The sequence below is a fragment of the Micromys minutus genome (genome assembly GCF_963924665.1).
Source record: "Micromys minutus genome assembly, chromosome: 13".
Lineage (NCBI taxonomy): Eukaryota > Metazoa > Chordata > Mammalia > Rodentia > Muridae > Micromys > Micromys minutus.
In genome coordinates, this window is record NC_137982.1 from 43,288,004 (window position 1) to 43,306,268 (window position 18,265).

An 18,265-nucleotide genomic window follows, 5' to 3' on the forward strand; every position below is an offset into this window, starting at 1 on the left:
TCTAAAAATAACAGTAAGAAGGGAAATATAACAGGAGCACAAACTTTTGATATGGATAAAGGGGCTGACATAGTTAAAGGACATTTTAATGTTTGGTGTTTCTAAGTCCCCAGGGATAGCTTTCTACAATCTTGTCATTCTTTGAAATGTAGAGGTTTTCTCTACTGCCAAATTCACTGGGAATGTTTGTAGTAGAAAGTGCAGAAGATAGAATCTACTTTTCTTCAAGAATAAAAAGCATAAAAACCTCACTCCCAAACTATGCTTATTTTTGTATTATACATTCAGGAAAGAAAAACAGATTGCTAAGATATTTCAACAGTGAAATGTAATAGGCAGGGGACACACGCTCACCTGGATGACTTAGTCTAGTGAGTCTTAACGCTGGGGTGGAAATGAAGCAATATGACATTGATGACTAGGGCCTCTGACATTGATTTTTAAAATTCTAAATATTATGCACTAACTTTTTGTATAGTTTCATAAAATGAAGTAGAAATGTTACATAGAAGATCTTCCAGCCATATTTTAAAATAATATCAGACAATAGATTTATTTTCTCTAGAATAAGATTCATAATAACTTATTTGTCATCTTTTAAAGTATATTTGGTGATCCAGTAAACAGAATTGTTATTATAATTTAGTGACATTTCTATAAATATAGTGAGATGAAAGTTGACATTCTGGTTCTGACATTGATTTGTAAGATTTGTTTGTGTATTTGGTTGGTACTTTTAAAAAGTGCTATCTAGGAAATCATAGTTTTTATAAGAGAATATAGCCATTAATTTTTTTCTACAGATTAGGCAACAGAAGATTTGTGAAAACAAAATATATTGATCTCATTTATATTCCCTTGATGAAGGAACACATGCTGGTCTCCGCGCTCGCTTTCTGTCCACTAATATGAAATCCTTGTCCCTGCTTCCTTGCTGGTAGGTTTTTAGAAGTTCAGTGAGCATTGCAAATCGCCTGAAGGGTGGAAAATTCCCTTGTCACACACATGCCCTTATCAGCAGCAGCCAGATGGAGCTCTGAGCAGGAACATTATCCATGTTAAAGTGCATCTTCCCCACCCCGAGAAGAAGATGAAACCATATCGTTAGAAATGGGTGGCAAATGTACAGACTTAGGAATATTAATATTTTAAAGTTTGTATGTTATATGTGAAATATCATTTTAATATATAGTTAAAACCAGTTTAAATGTTTTGTTTTTAAATAGGATGTAGTCTTTCTTGAATTTGCAGCAGAGAGTAAGCTCGAAGTCTCACCTCTCTTTAAGGTGGAGGTGGGTGGGTGTTTCATTAACATAGTTTGGATATAAACTAGTTAATTCAATTTTGCTTGTTGAAAATAAGTACTTAAGATGATATGGTTGAAATATAGCACAGTTGAAGTATAACTCAATTTTTTATTTTGGTAAAATTGTTCTATTGTTATTCTGAGCATTTCGGTTTTGCATAGGTTTGCTTTTTGAAACATCACTTTACTCATAGTTGCTATTTGGTAAGCTAATAAATGCTAAATGCCTTGTAATTTCAGATGTTTGTGAGCAGTACTAATCTTTACCACTATCAATAGTGACACAATATATTTTAATAAAACTGAAGCTGTAGAAATCCATAAAAGAGATCATGATTAATTATTATGTGTTGATCATAGTCACTTTAGTGTTGGTGGTTTTGTTTCATGATACTGATTTCCACATACCATGTAATCTCCAATGAATGAAAATAATTTCCTTGTTAGAAAAATCAGTATGCCTTGTATTTTTTAATAATAGTAATTATCTGCCTAGTAGCTGACAGTTGAAGTACATAGTTTTCATCAAATTGATATATGGGCTTATGAAGTATGTTGCAGGGATTTTCTTTTGTTAAGGCCCAGGTTTTAGTTTGCAAGTGACTGAGACTGCAACAATTACATATGTTGTATGTGTAATTCTTTTACAGGTTTAAATTTGAACATTTGAGAGAGATGGATAAATTGTTACTTTTTAATTGCTAAGTATAAGAAAAAACATTAAGACTGCATAAACTGTGCTTTTGCAAGTAATAAGGCTGAAGAGTTTATTTTCCACCTTGATTGAAGTATGTCAATAAAACAGTCTCCCTAGCCTGTAACTGAGATAGATCTTAATGCTTTGCTTACAGAACCAATTTGGAACTGGAACTGATCCATAGAGGAGGCAGTCTGTGCTCAGGGGGTGCAAGCACAGCTGGTAAAAGATCTTGTTTAAGTAAGTACCGAACAATGTTAGATTTTAGAAGATTTCTATTGATGTCTGTTTTGAAAGCCTATATAGGCAAAGTGGTCATTCAGTGTTTTGTTTTCTTTCAAATTCTGTTCATGTAAGTTCAGTTTTCAAAGTAATAAATGTTCAAAATGCTACTAGAAAAACAATGTGGATATTTAACCTTTTCTATATTGTGATTGGTCAGCAATATAAATGTCTAATTGATCAGATTTACATAAATATATTATTCTCAAGAATAAAAGAAGTTATTGAAAGAAATTTACATTGAGTTGACTAAAATATAGTTGTATAAAGAAAATTATATTGTGTATAGATTCCTGTTGTTGCTATTAAGTAAGAGATTGTGCTATATTTTGCTATATATGTATTAAATATATTAAAAGAATACCTGCTTCCTTTATGTATATGCTTTACATTATAGACATAATTCTTTAATACCATTAGTAAAGATATCTTAAGAGAGGCCTAATTTACAGCTCAAACAAGGTTTTTCATGAACAGGACTTTTTATGCCTGTTGACTCATTGTTTAGAGAATTGATGTGAATATCGGGAGTAATATTACTTAATGTCACAATATAGTTTATTATTAGCCCCAAATTGCTAGAGTTGAAATGTTACCTAAGATTCTGGCATAGGAAATTAAACTTTTTTAGAATACATAGCATATTAAAAATGAATATATTTTCTTAAATACTAAAAATATCTAATAGCACACATCGACCTTTATATATTTAAACTGTATATAAATAAAAAGTATAAAAAAGGCTTGATATAGAAAAGACATAGAAAAGATATGTCATAGGGTTGACTTAAAAGCAAAATACCTTAAAATTTGTACCATAAAAATCCAAATATGAAATTTTGATATTTATAAATTTTTTAATGTTTATAATAGATTTGGGTATTTTATATTGAGCTACCACTTGATTTCTAGAATATAAAATTCAATAAGCTGTTTTTTTTTCTTTTACTGAGTGTTTAGTGACCTAATGTATGCATTTAGACTGTATATGTACTCTGTGGTATAATAATATGCTTTAAATGGGCAACTATTAAGATGAAGAAAGTGTAGTTTATACTGTGTTTGAGTCAGTGCATAAGTTTTAATAGTTTTGGTACTATTCTAGAAAGTGTTGTTTAAAAGGTTTTCAGTAAAGGATTTGGGGCTTTTTGTACCTTTTTCTTCTGAGACATTTACATTTACCCAGAGGCTTAGAATTAGTGAATTTATCCATAATCTGGACACGTGAATAAAATTCTAGTGGCTTTTTGGGGGGGGGGGGGTTCTTTTCCAGAAGTAGGAATTGTTGAAGCCATTGGAAGGTATATTGGGTAGTTATTAGTATCAGAGCATCATGTGAGAGACAATTATCTCTTGGCAGGAAAATAAACATTCTTTTGTAGCTAGCTCTGAGACTGTGCTTATTGCTGTAGCTAAGAAGCCACAGTTTGCATCTCAGTGGATTCTGTGATTTCACCAGGATTAAGTTCTAGACACCAGGACTCTAGCTCAGTGATAGAGAACTTCCCTGGCATGTTCCAGGCCCAGCCCCACAAACAACAACAACAACAATGGAACACAAAACTAGCATACACTTCAGTCAAAAAAGCTAAGATAACCTCTAGTTCTGACACTTTGATTTGGGAAGTTCTAACCTAATGTAGATATAGCTCGTGATCTATACTAAATAACTTCCATGTATGTATGCTATTTACAACAGCACCTTAAATTGTATAGATAGCTTAAAATAGTTTAATTGTTCAAAGAATGAAGACCTGGAGGTAGACAGTCTCCAAAGAACTTCACTTTTAACTGAACTGCTAAGGATGTCTTTTCCGTAATGCCCAGGGAGGGAGTTGAAGGTAGCAAATTGGAGTTAGGAAAAGACTACAGAAGTACAAACAGGCATAGTTGCAGCATGAAATAAAGGTAAAAGGACTGTCACAGATGAGGAAAGCAGACCACTTCTGAGTGAAGGTTGAGCATAAGGGCATGTTTAGACTCTGTTGGGAATCATGGGGGTTATGGTTAGAGCACTGTTGCAGCTTATGGTGGCCAATCTTGGTTTGGTGGTTGGTTTTTGTCAACTTGACATAAACCTAGACATGTTTGGGAAGAGGGGTCTTAATAAAAAACATTTCTTCATAAGGTTGGCCTATAGGCAACTCTGTTGGCATTTTCTTGATGTCGAGGGCTCAGCTCATTGGGACAGTGCCACACCTGGATAGGTGGCTCTGGATGGTGTATGAAAGCAGGCTGAGCAAGCCATGAGGTCACACCAGGAAGCAGTGTTCTTCCAGGGCTTCTGCTTTACTTCCTGCTTCCAGGTTCATGCCTTGACTGTTTTCACTGATGGAGTATTACCTGAGAGTTGTAGGATAAACCCTTTTGTCACGGCAAGAAAAACCTAAGCAAGACATGGGGTAAACTTGATTAATTATAATGACTGATCAAATTAAATAAGGATTGTATTTACTTAATAAAACTATTCAAAAAAATAACTAGAACTTTTGAGAACATTTTGTTCTGGAAGAATTATATCAACTTTCTCATTAGTGTTTCTCCCCCAATTTATTTAGATCAGCTGTTCCACGTATTAGCCTTGCACATGCGGCTTTATACCATTGATTCTGAGTATAATCCATGGAAAAAACTCACCCAGTTAGTAGAAGATATGAATTCACAGTAAGTATTATTGAAAGATTACAAGCAGTTAAAATCTTTTTAGAGAAAGTTATTAAATTTACAATGAAATGTTCTATAAATATTTGTCAAATCCATTTGGTTCATAACTTCTGTTAGTTTCACTGTATCTCTGATACAGGTTCTGTTTCCATGATCTGTCCATTGAAGAGAGTGGGGTGTTGAAATTTCCCACTATTATTGTATGTGGTGCAATACGTGCTTTGAGCTTTAGTAAAGTTTCTTTTATGAATGTGGGTGCCCTTGCATTTGGAGAATAGAATACCAGAGTGGATGCTTCAGTCCTTCTTAAAAGGGGGAACAAAACATTCACAGGAGGAAATGTAGAGACAAAGTGTGGAGCAGAGACTGAAGGAAATGCCATCCAGAGACTGCCCCACCTGGGGATCCATATACAGTCACCAAACCCAGACGATATTGTGGATGCCAAGAAGTGCATGCTGACACGTGTCTGATATAGCGGTCTCCTGAGAGGGACCCATGGCTCCAGCCACATATGTAGCAGAGGATGTCCTTACTGTGCATCAACTAGAGGAGAGGTCCTTGGTCATAGGATGGCTTGATGTCCCAGTGTAGGGGAATGCCAGAGTGAGAAGGTAGGAGGGAACTGGTGGGTGGGGGAACACTCTCATAGAAGCAGGAGGAGGGGGGATGGAATAGATGATTCCAGAAGGGAAACTGGAAAAGGGAATAACAGTTGAAATGTAAGTAAAGAAAATATCCAATAAAAAATTAACTTTCCAGTAAGACTGTACTTGATGATAGAGTGCTTGTTAGATATGAGTGTATGAGGCTCAGAGTTTGTTACGGTCAGGTAGGCAGACCCCCCCCCCCCAAGAATTCTTTTAATTTGAGCCCTGCTTTGAAGTCTGTATTTTCATAATGCTGCACATCTGTAGATTTGATACCTTTTCTGGTGTATGAGAAGTTTGACTTTGGTTATCCTGTGTTAAAAATGTAAATGTTAAGGCCTTTGTTAAGAGTTTGTATCAGGAATAAAGTCTTTTTTTAATTGGCTATTATATTTATTTACATTTCAAATGTTATCTCCCTTTCTGCTTTCTCCTCTGCAAATCCCTGTCCCATCTCCCATCCCCTGCCCTGCTTCTATTAGGGTGCTCCCCTACACACCCACCCACTCTTGCCTCAAGGCCCTAGCATTCTCCAATACTGGGGCATCAAGCCTTCACAGGACCAAGGGCCTCTCCTCCCATTGATGCCAGATATGGCCATCCTTTGCTACATATGCAGCTGGAGCCTTGGGTCTCTCCATGTGTACTCTTTGGTTGGTGGGTTAGTCTTTGGGAGCTATGGGGGGGTCTGCTTGGTTTATATTTTTGGTCTTCTTATGGGGTTGCAAACCCTTCAGCTCCGTCAGTCCTTCCCCTAACTCCTCTTCCCTGTGCTTTTTTTCAATGGTTGGCAGCAAGCATCTGTGTTATTGGTCAGATGCTGGCAGAGCCTCTCACGAGACAGCTAACTCTTAACAATTTTCAATGAGAATATTAACCAGATCAAATTTCTGATCTGTGACCGTGCCTTTTTATAAGGTGAGCATTTATTTCTCTTGAGTTAGTTGTGATTATAGCTATGAGATGCCTCGTGTGACTTGTTTTCTTGTGTTCTATTCAACACCTTTCTTAGTTTCTGTAATTTCAGTGATCCAAAAGACTTTGAGCAACATTAATGCAGTGTAGGTGTTAAACTTTGGTAAGGCTTAGTTAAGTTCTTATGTAATGTTTTCAAGTTAGACAAAGAAAATGTATGCATTACCAAACAATCACAGTATTATATCAGTAAGACAAAGTATGGCCATCAAGTACTTCTGTTAAGATTTCTTTCTTATTTTTGTTTCTGTTTTGTAAGCATACATGTCATATGTGAAATGAGTTAGGAAGATATTCCATACACTAGAACATGACCATGCAGTTTTTCTTTTAGGTTGGGGAATGAAGACCAGCAGCCTGAAGTTCCAATTCTTTATCATGATGTGACATCGCTTCTGCTCATCCAGATCTTAATGATGCCACAACCCTTACGTAAAGGTAGGTCTTTGAAATCCAGACTCTCAGATTACTTTTGGAATATTTTCAAGATTCCATTCTGATAGAATGACCATGAGAGTGATGGTGAGAAGCTTTATGAGCAGTGAAGAGCAGCTTAGATGTGGTGGAAACAAGCTGCAGCACTGTTCTCTCTTCGATCCTTCCCCTGCTCCTTCACTACAGACCAAGGGGACAGGGTGCCGTGTATGCCTGCTTCCTTGCTAGGAGGGACTTTACTTCAAACTGTAAATCAAGTACAATCTTTCTTTAAAAAAATAGAGGAAAAAGAAAAGAAAGATTTTTAATGAAAAATAGTATTTTCTTAGTATATTTTGATCACAGTCAGGAAGGTGAGAAATAAAGGTTTTGTTTTTTCTTTTTTCGTTTTTACTGGCAGTTTATTTTATTTATCAATAAGATGTAAAATGCCTGAGGAAAGTACCTTAAATGATGTTTTAAAAAAATTGAAGTATTAATGTAAAAGAAAAATTGAAAAACAGAGCAAAGTTTCAGCTTTGATATCTTCACCAAATCTACATGTACATAGTAGGTAATTGCAGTTCTGTTAAAACTGTGATGTCCTATCATTTTAAATTAGTGTTAGCATCATAACATTAGATGAACATTTTAAAAATTAAATTAGCAACATTTTATTTATGGCTCCATAGTTTTCATAGGTTTTACTTGAAAGTATTTAAAATATTTTGTCAGCTAATAAACTTCCTTTTGTTTGAAAAATTGGTTTATTGCTTTTATTTTGTTTTGAGGTAGGGTACCATCATATAGTCCTACCTAACCTGGAACTTTCTGTATAGACCAGATAGGCCCGGGACTCATAGAGGTCCCCCTGCTTCTGCCTCTTGAGTGCTGGGATTAATGGTATGCTCCATGCTTACCCTTGTTTTGCTGTTGAAAGTTGTAACATTGATGTACAATGCTCCCCATGGGAAACATTCTTTGTACATATTTCAGTTTTAATACAATGATTTAATAAAATCAACCTAGGGGGTAGTAAGTAACCATTTATTTTAAGTATAGACAAATTATAATGTTTCAAGTAAGTTATATTTGGTAAATGATAAAATGTCATTAATATGCAAATCACATTCATAGCAATTCTGAATTTTGACTTAATTTTTGTTGTTGTTATTGATGCTTATTTTTTTTGCAAGATATAGTTTCTTTGTGTAGCATTGACTGCCCTGAAACTTGCTCTGTAGACCAGATTGGCCTCTAACTCAGAGATTTACCTACCTCTGCTTTGCAAGTGCTGGGATTAAATGCTCATGTCACCAAACACTTAGCTCAATTTAACATTTTAATTACAATATAGCGTAAGGCGTGCTGTTTAGACATCTTTATAAGTTATGATTCCATTGGCATTTAATACATCATTACTTCTACTAAGTTCCAGAAAAATTTAATCGACACAAAAGAAAAGACTATTAGTAGCTACTCACTATATTCTCCTTTTAATATATGTTAGATATTTTTAATATTGTTTTTGTGGGATTGTCTATAGCTATAAATTTATTCATTTATAGACCTAAACTTGTCAAATAACCTAATTCAGTCTCTTTGCAAAATAAACTTTAAATTCTTTAATATGTATATGTGTCTGGGGGAAATGTTTTGGTTAGTCTTTATTGGTTTTGGGAAACAGATACTAGGACTCATGGTGGTTTATTCCTAATGTGCTCAAACAGTACACAGTATATTTTAACCTACAGGAAGCTGCTTTGTCTTATATTTTAAGCATTTCAATATATATTTCTTTTCCTTATAGGGATAGTTTTATCATATAAATCTGAGGACCTAAAAGGGAAGACACTTGCTATGTAGAAGGAATTATACATCAGTTAATAGTATAGGACCATGCCTAATGTAGCTGCTGGGTTGTTTTTCAGAAAGTACTGTTGGACGTAGCGCTTACCCAAAGAAGGAAAGGATCAGATATCTTCAGTGTGCTGAGATATTTGATATTACAGATTCTTATTTAGTAAAAATTAACCCTAAAGTTGTGTGTTCTAAAACTATTTAACAAATTTGGATTTTCTCAGTTAAGTGGATTAGACTAGATTGAGGGGAAAAACTGTATAAAATTTATGTTAGTAAATGATCCTTAAATAATTTCTTAATATCATTTGAAGTAGTTTTGTGAACAGATTTATAAGCAAATGCTAGTTTAATACTGAGTTGTGAAGCCATTATCTACTTTGGTCAAAAACATTTTTAAATTTACATTGTGATTCTGTGTACCCATGAGGTCACATGTGCACTGCATCAGGTACAGGTTAGAGGAAGAACTACAGACTCAGTTCTCTTCCTTCTGTAGTTGGGGTCTGGGCATGAAATTCATCATTAGTCAGTAGAAAGCACCTTTACCTTTCACAGACCCAAGAAATGTTTAGAGAGCATCTACTGTCTGCCATGTTGAGACACGGCGGATACTGGATATTAGAGATGCAAAGATGAATAGAATGTGGACTTTGCCCTTGGCTCAGAAGATGGTTATCTAGTAGTCACTAAATTTACCTGGAGTTAAATTAGTTCCCAAACTTGTACTTTAAAATTTCATATAATCTGTGGTGCTTATCTGGGTTAGCTTTCCAGCCTTGTAACAAAGTACTGGGACAGATGATCAACTTTGAAGAAGAGTCATCGTGGCTCACAGAGAGTCCACCGTCTGCTTTACCTCACCGTTTCGGGTAGTACTCTGGTGGAAGGCTGTAGTAGATGACTCATGGTGTCCGTGAGTCAGGGAGAGGAGGAGAAGGGACAGAGTACCAAGGTCCCTTCAGTTGTGCCCCTTCTGTCACCTCCCACTGCTGCCACAGACTGGCAAGCCTTGTGTATTAGATTGTTTCTACAAAACTGACTAGTATTTAAAACAACAAAGCCAAGCAGCACTGGAATTATATAGTGTTGTATTCTTTATAATGCTGCTTATCAGGTTGCTGTGACCACATAGCGGCTGCTGCTTCTTCTTCCCCTTCCCCCCCCCCTCCTCCTCTTCTTCTTCTGCCCCTCCTTCTCTTCCCTCTCCTACCCCAGACATGGTTTCTCTATATATCCCTGGCTATCCTAGAACTCACTATGTAGAACTCACAGAGATCTGCCTGCCTTTATCTCTAATGCTTGCAGCTAAGAGGGAACACGATGAGTATATTTAAGTACTTGCTTTTTCTCCATCTTCACTCACTAACTCCCAGTCTCCAGCCTTTCTTTTAGACATCTGTTTCCTTTTCCCATATTATTCTGCCCACACTTCACTATGGATGCTCATGTTTTCTTGACTGTCTCCTATGTCAGCTGTCAGTACCTCCAGGACTAGACCAATTCTTGTATATCCCTGCTACTTGGGACGTTACAGTATGGACTAGTTACTGTTTGATCACTGTGAAGAGACACCATGACTTAAGAGCATTTAACTGGGGCCTTGCTTACAGTTTCTGAGGGTTATGCATGATTATGGCAGGAAGCATGGTAGCAAGCAGGCAACCCTAGCACTGGAGCCGTAGCTGATAGCTTGCATCTTACTTGCAAGGTGGAGGCAGAGAGAGATAGAGAGATGGAGAGATGGAGAGAGGGAGAGGGAGAAGGAGGAAGGGAGACTGGGCCTGGCATGGACTTTTAGAACCTCAAAGACTACCTCCAGTGATACATCTTCTCCAACAAGCTACACCTCTTAATGCTTATAGGGGCCACTTTCATTAAAACCACCAGGCAGTTAGTCAACACTGCAGAATGGGATGGTTATGTCAAAAATCTGATGACTTTATTTTTTGCATAATTGCATACTTTCTATTTTGAAATTCAAAAACTATTATTCACACTTTATTCTTTAGCACTTTTGTTGTGATCATGTTTATGTAATATCTTGGGGGATGTTGGTGGTTTATTGGAAACAAAATCCAGTTGCCTGAAGTATACTCGAGGGGCCAGTATTAACTACCTTATTAAGTGTGAGGTGCACTTTGAGATCTTTTCTTAGTTCTATCATGGTTTAGGCAATAAAATCTTATTAAACTATTTGGGTTCTTCACTCACCAAAGAGAAAATGGAATGTAGCTTCTGCTCCAGAAAAGCATATCAGAAATGGATTTTTATTGCTCTGTTTTTTGAGGAAGGACTCAAGCAACATGTAACTAGTAACTTTAGATGAGAGAAGGGAAGAAGAAGGAAGACTGGCATTTCCATGCTGTACTTTTCTTTCTTTTTCACAAAAAAAACCCTGCATGGTGCTTTTAGGAAAAGCATTAAGTATCTGATGCATCTCTGCATTATCTCTTATTTTTTGAGTAATCTTCCCATAGGGCCTTTGGTTTACATATTTACCTTGAAAGACCCCCAAATTGGGGAAGCCCCTCACTCTAGTACCGGGAGAATGCAAACCCAAGAACTCACAGAGAGCCTATCTTGCTACAATCAGACAAGAGGTTTATTTAGGGGCTGAGGGAAGACCAGAGCTTTGGGGACGACACATATCTCACACAGGAAATAGAGGAGTCGACCCCAAACTCAATTAGGGGGACATATTTATAGGGAAAATTACATAAGCAGTTAGCAACAGGCACATAGCAATTTCATTGGTTTATTCAAATTGGCACACTCTGTCTGCTTTGGATATGATTCAACTCCAGATCACCCTGTTTTGGGGCACACTGACCTTCATACTAGTTTTTCTCAGGACTGCAGAGCCAGACCTTATCGAGACCAGGTGGTCTGTAGTTCTTGTTCTCAGCCTTGAGACATACTTGTCCTCAAGGCAGGGTTAGTGGGGTTAGCTTAAAATTTTAACTCTTTCAACCACAGCAAAAAGAAAATTTAGAACATTTTATAGATCTTAACTCTAAAACAGTTTGAGAGAAGAGTTTTTTTAATTTTTGGAGTTCCTTTTTTTTTTTTTTTTTTTTTTTTTGCACTAATCCCTGAAGCTTCAGGAAAGCCAGAAAATGAGTGGATGTAGCTGTTTCCAGAGACTTGTAGATTTCCCTGGGAAATTAAAGTGCAGAATGGAATAGTCACATGTCAGATATTTAGTTTCATTAAATATTGAGCTCATTTAGTACTCCGTTTTTAATATTTCAGTGTCTTTTTTCTGCATTAACCAGTAAAGCAGTGGCTTAGTGGGCTTCTGTTGGTGTCAATCTAGAATTAGACACAGTTCCAATTAATACAGAAGCCTTTTGAATTATTCTACTTTAAGATTTTATCTTTATGAAAAAATACTAAATGTAGGAAAATTTTTAACGTAGTATTTATTTAAAATGTTAATTTCATTATTTACTCTGAAGTAATATAATGGGTAATATGATGACAGCTTGTTCTTGTTTTAGCTCTCTCAAGAAGAGGGATTTAGGAATGTAAACAGTGTGCGACTTTAAGGAAAAATTCACCTTTTAGGTTCCATGTTAATATTTCTACCTTACCTTCTCCTTCTCTAGGTAAGCAGTAGGACAGATGGTTTCTACTTAATACTGTCCTGTGCCCACCATGTGAGCACTGTTCCACTGTCAGCCTAGTAGCAGAGACAAAGCCATGGCCCTGCTCCTAAGGTGTAGCGCCACTGTGATAGCTGAAGTCTGTATGGTAGCTGGAGTCTGTTTGCTTCATACGTAGGGATTAAGATTTTAGTTAACTTCAGTTTTCATGGGGATTTCTGTTTTAGGCACACTTACTTAAGAGGACATGACAAGTCCTTTTTTCTTTTAAAAAGTTTTAGAATTGTATTTGTATGGCTTTACATGTGTTCATTTTTGAACTGTGGTTCCTTGTTTAAAGTCCCTAAAAGATGTTGATGTCATATATAGCAATGTTCCATCGATAGATAATTATGGTTACACAAGTGAATGTCAAAACTTGGAACTACAGTGGCTTAAAAAACTTGTCAGTTTAAGGATATTAAAAAGTGACTAAAATAAGAAATAAGGCTCCCCTCCCCTCTAGTTTTTGAGACACAGTTTCTCTGTGTAGCCCTGTATCTTAGGGTTTTTATTCCTGCACAAAATATCATGACCAAGAAGTAACTAGAACTCACTCTGTAGACCAGGCTGGCCTAGAACTCAGAGATTCAGCTTCCTCTGCCTTCTGAGTGCTGGGATCAAAGGTTGTGGGATTAAAGCCTGGCTGAATTAAGACTTTCTACATGCAGCGGCTAAAGCACCATTTATAGTAGCTGTTACTTCTCTTGCTGGATTTCCTTTTAATTAAAAAAGTTTTATTATGAGAAGAAACATTACTAGAGTAGTGTTTCTAGGCACTGTGTCTGAAAGGCTTCCCAGTTAAGGTTTTTTTAATTGGCTGCTGGTTTCTCACTAAATCTGGAGCTTGACATTTTTAGCTCCATTGGCTGGTCATTGAACTCATCTTCCTCCTCTACACCCCCTGTCACAGTGTTAGAAATATGTGACTCCTTGCCTGCCTTTTGGTGGGTTTGCTGGCTAGAACCGGGTCCTCATGGTTGTGTACCAAGCACTTACTGACTGAGCTGCTTTCCCAGGTCCCATCTGTTTCTTTTCTTAAGACCATAGATTGGCTATATGTTAGTCAATGAGATTAAAACATGATCCAGCTTCCAAAGTTTAGTATACTCTTTAAAATTAAATATTTATAGAATATTACAAAAGTTTTAAAGAACAACCTTTTATGCTTAAATCTCTGAAATAAGTTACTTAGTGACAGTAAGGTTGTTTGTTTTGGGACAGATTTTATTTTTTTAAGGCTTTTTGGTTTTCCAAGTCAGGATTTCTTTGTGTCATATAGCCATTCCATGGACTGTGTGAGTGTGTGTGTGTGTGTGTGTGTGTGTGTGTGTGTGTGAGAGAGAGAGAGAGAGAGAGAGAGAGAGAGAGAGAGAGAGAGAGGTTTTTAAACCTTTTGGATTAAGTGAGCTCTGCCTAAATATTTAAGAAGTAATTTGATTCAAACAGTTTTTTAAATAACATTTTACAGTTTTGATATTTATGAGAGTATTGATTTTTGTAACTTTTGTGAAATACATATTTGTCATATTTAGGAAATAATTAGTCTGTTAATTGGGCAAGAATGAGACAAGTCACACTATGAAGAACAGTTGTAGAATTAGAAATATTTTTTATTTTTTCAGACTGGCCTTGGACTCAGTCTACAGGCAGAGCAGGCTTTGAACTTAAAATCCTTTGCCTCAAAGCTTCTAAGTAGCTGGGACCACAGCCCTGCTCTGCCAGGCCCACAGGAGAGCACCTTGTGGAAGACACGGCCTGTCAGTGACACATCTTGTAGGGGCGTGCGTGCTTCATAATAGAGATGCTTTCATAATTTTGATTTGTTGGGAAGTGTGATGGATGATTTTGGGTGCCTATTTGATTGGATTACAAGAACTGTCTAGCAGAAATAGTAGGAACCTGTCTCTAGGAGATTAAGGGGGTACAAGTTGGCTGTATCTATGGGGATGTTTTTCGGAGGAGAAACCAGCCATGAATGTCGACAGTATTACCCCACAGGCTTGGTGCCGATGGGAAAAGGGGAGAAGGGGAAAGCAGCTGAGAGTCTGTCCCAGCATCTGCCCTCTTGTCACCATGGCTTATGCTACAGCTGAAGCGATGCCCAAAAGCAACTCTTTTCTCCCTTAAGTTGTTTGTGTCATGTATTTGGCCATAGCAGCAGTAAGAACAATAGAAAAAACACAGCATGATTTCATTTTATTAGCCACACAAATGCTGAAAAATTACACTGCAGGGAAAGGTATAGGCATGAGGAATATTTTTGGTTCAAAATACCTGCATTGCAAACCGCCTGTGCTGTGTTTTCCTGTTACAGAGCACTTCACCTGCATTGTGAAAGTTCTCTTCACCCTGCTGTACACTCAGGCCCTGGCAGCGCTCTCAGTCAAGGGCACTGAAGAGGACCGGTCAGCCTGGAAACACCTTGGAGCACTTAAAAAGGTAGTCTCTTCCCCGAATCCCACCTCAGCCGCCAGGAAAGCCTTTTAAGCTGGGACGTAAGTCAGTGATAGTATGAGCTTGGCATAGGGCTTTGTGTGAATTTTTTTGTTTTGCTTTTGTGGTACTAGGATTTGAATTCAGGCCTCCTGAATAATAGATAGGTGCTCAACCAGAGAGCTACAGCCTAGTCCGAGAGTGGCTGTTAGAGAGACCAAGATGAATTAAAAATTGTTTTAATTGGAAATGGAACACTTATGGGGGAAGAAAACAAATTAAAAATGTTTTGTTGCATGTCTTAGTTGGGATCACTGTTGCTGTAATAAAATAAGATGACCAACTTAGAAAAGAAAGGTTTATCTTATTTGATTTGCATATTCTGAGTCACAGTAGACTGAAGGCAGCCAAGGCCAGTACTCAAAAACCAGAAGGGAACTGGAGGCAGGAGCTAATGCAGAGGCTTGGAGAGGTGCTGCCTGCTAATTTGCCCTTATGGCTTTGCTCAGCTTTCTTTTTTTTTTTTTAAATAGAACCCAGGACCAATAATCAAAGGTACTCCACCCACAATGGACTGGACCCTCCCCCATTAATTAATAATCAAGAAAATGCACTACAGAGTTGCCTGTAGCCCAGTCTTAGGGAGGCATTTTCTCAGTTGAGGTTTCCTCCTCTTAGATGTCTTTAGCTTCTTTCAAGTTGACACAAAACTAACTTTTTATGCTGCACTGTTATACACTGTTAGATACAAAGTATCTCTAAATTTGGCCTCTATCAAATTTAATAGTTTTGTGTTGACTTTGTAGTAATCCTTAAACTTAAGTTATTCTAAAAATTTCAAATTATATCCCTTGGTTGAAAAGAGCTAAATCCACTTATAAGTGCATGAAATGTATTGGCTGTGACCTTTACTGTTCCACCAGTTACTCCCAAAACACAGTTATATGAACTCAAATTTAACATAGTTTATCAATGCATTGTGTCTGAAGTTAGTATGCCAGTCTGCCTTGGAAGTCAGATGTTACCTCTTTAGACAAAGAATGGAAAACTGTCTGAACCCCAGCCTTCTTAAAGGTAAACTGCAGGCTCAGAGTGCATGACTTATTAGGGGTTTGCCAGCATTCCTAGCAAAGGAAGGTGGAGGCAGAGGATTGTAAGCTCAAACTGGACTGGAGCCTGCTTCACATAAGGAGCCTGGGGGCCCCTGGATTATATGAGACGGTCTCAAAACAAACACTTCCAATGCTTTTTGCTGTTTGTTGGAAGTAGAATCATAGTATCTGAAATATGCTTTAAGGACATGACCCCCATCCCAAAGTTTATAAAGCAGTGCTTAGACAAAAGCTTTGAACCTATGCTGATAAACTTTGTGCATCACTGAATTTTTTCAAAAGAGGTGTGTGTGTGTGTGTGTGTGTGTGTGTGTGTGTGTGTGTGTGTACATGTGTATATGGGTAGCTAAAGAGGGAAAAACTTGCCAGATTGCCTAGAGCTAGAGTTACTGGTAGTTGTGAGATGCTCTCTCTGTATGCTGGGAACTGAGTTCAATCCTTTGTAAGAGTAGCTAGAGCCCATAACCACTGAGATGTCCCTTCTGTCCTGTGCCTGTGGATTCTGATCCCATTCTTTTAACCTATTGGCTTTTGCTACCTCTTCCCTAGTTTGTCAGTTCTTGATTTTAGAGTCTATGTTCTCATTAGTTCTATGCTAAGCTTTGTGAGCCCACTCTTGCATTAGTCAAAAACTGTATACATGTGAAATAAAGTTTCTTATCCCACGCTCCTTACACACACACACACACACACACACACACACACACACACACACACACTAATAATAGTTAAAGAAAAGGTTATGAATTTGAGAAGAAGTGAGGGGTACAAGGAAAATTAGATAAGGAAGAGGGCGTGGAATTATATAAGTGAAATTCTCAAAAGTCCCAACACTGCTCTGATAAGAGAGAGTCGACAGTGTAAACAGTAAAGCATTGCATCAAGTCAGCTTTCTAGTGTGCTACAGAACTTCCTGTATGTGACAGTGTGTTTGATATGTGAGGATGGGTGGTGGACACACATTTCATTCCAGCATTTGGGAGGTAGAGACGAGGGATCTCTTGAGTTCATGATCTACAAGGTCAACAAAGTAAGATCCAGGACAGCCAGGTCTGCACAGAGGAAAAAAAAAGCCAAAAAAGAGAAAAAAATCAAAAACTTTATTGTCACTAATAACTTATTTGAGTGAGCTTGAAGTTACTTTTCTTTTGTAATATTCTAGAAATATCAAATTCTAAAAAGTATACTAAACTTTGGAAGTTGGATCATGTCCTAATTTCATTGACTAACATAGCCAATTCATGGATTCTGTGTGTGTCTGTGTGTGTTGTGTATGTGTGTGTGTGTGTGTGTGTGTGTGGAGGGGGGTTGAGATTTAAACCTTTTGGATGAAGTGAGCTCTACCTAAATATTTAAGAAGTAATTTGATTCAAACAGATTTTAATAAAATTTTACTGTTTTGATATTTATCAAGGTACTGATTTGTGTAAATTATGTGATATGCATAGTGGTCATATTTAGGAGGTATTTATTCTGTTAATTGGGCAAGAATAAGGTAACTTACATTATAAAGAGCAGTTGTAGAACTAGAAATATTTGTAGTTTAGAATTAGAACACAATATACATGACTGGGCACAGTAGAAAGCAGAAGAAAAAAATTGTAAATAAAGAATTTGATTATTTAAAAAAAAGCATGTTCAGTCAAGTTCCAAAGCCAGAAGCTCAAAAGATTATCATGATAAGTTTGTTCATTAGCTAGAAGTTATTTGTTGCTAGAGTTTCATTTTGAAAAAGAATTTGTGGAAACTAGAAAGCATAGCAGATGCTTTGGAGTTTGCAGTCTAGGGGAAAGAAGACAGCAGCGTGGATGAGCACTGAGTATTAAAGAACAGGCATCATCAAGGAACAGACTGTGGTCCAGGCTAGGAAGGCTGTCAGTGCTAAGATGGGCCAGAGGTGGGCTCAGTGCTACAGTGCTTGTCTAGCTTTCCTCGGCTCTGGATTTGATCCCTAGAGGGAAACACCTGACAGAGATGGGAGGGAGGTGGGAGATGAGAGGGGACAGTGTGTAGTCCATGCATGTATGAATGCAAAATAATTTAAAATTTAATTAATAAAAATAACAGTCAGAGTTCAGGACAAACCTACATTTCCTAACATTTATTCAATTATTCTTTATACTTTAAAAGTTATACTTAGTGAGTAGAATATCTAGAAAAATATTTCTTCTGATTTATATAATTATAATTTATATATTTGTGCTATTTTTAATATATCATGA

General features: G+C 37.0%; 1 protein-coding gene across 5 annotated transcripts in view; it reads left to right on the forward strand.

Annotated features, from left to right (window-relative positions):
- UBR3 (ubiquitin protein ligase E3 component n-recognin 3) overlaps positions 1-18,265 on the forward strand; it is a 130,227-nt gene that overhangs the window by 104,816 nt on the left and 7,146 nt on the right. For all 5 annotated transcript variants that reach the window (XM_080927996.1, XM_080927998.1, XM_080927999.1 and 2 more), the window contains 4 exons: positions 2,158-2,243; positions 4,844-4,949; positions 6,909-7,012; positions 14,813-14,937. In XM_080927996.1, the coding sequence (XP_080784122.1) occupies positions 2,158-2,243; positions 4,844-4,949; positions 6,909-7,012; positions 14,813-14,937 (421 nt within the window). The remainder of the gene's footprint in view (positions 1-2,157; positions 2,244-4,843; positions 4,950-6,908; positions 7,013-14,812; positions 14,938-18,265) is intronic.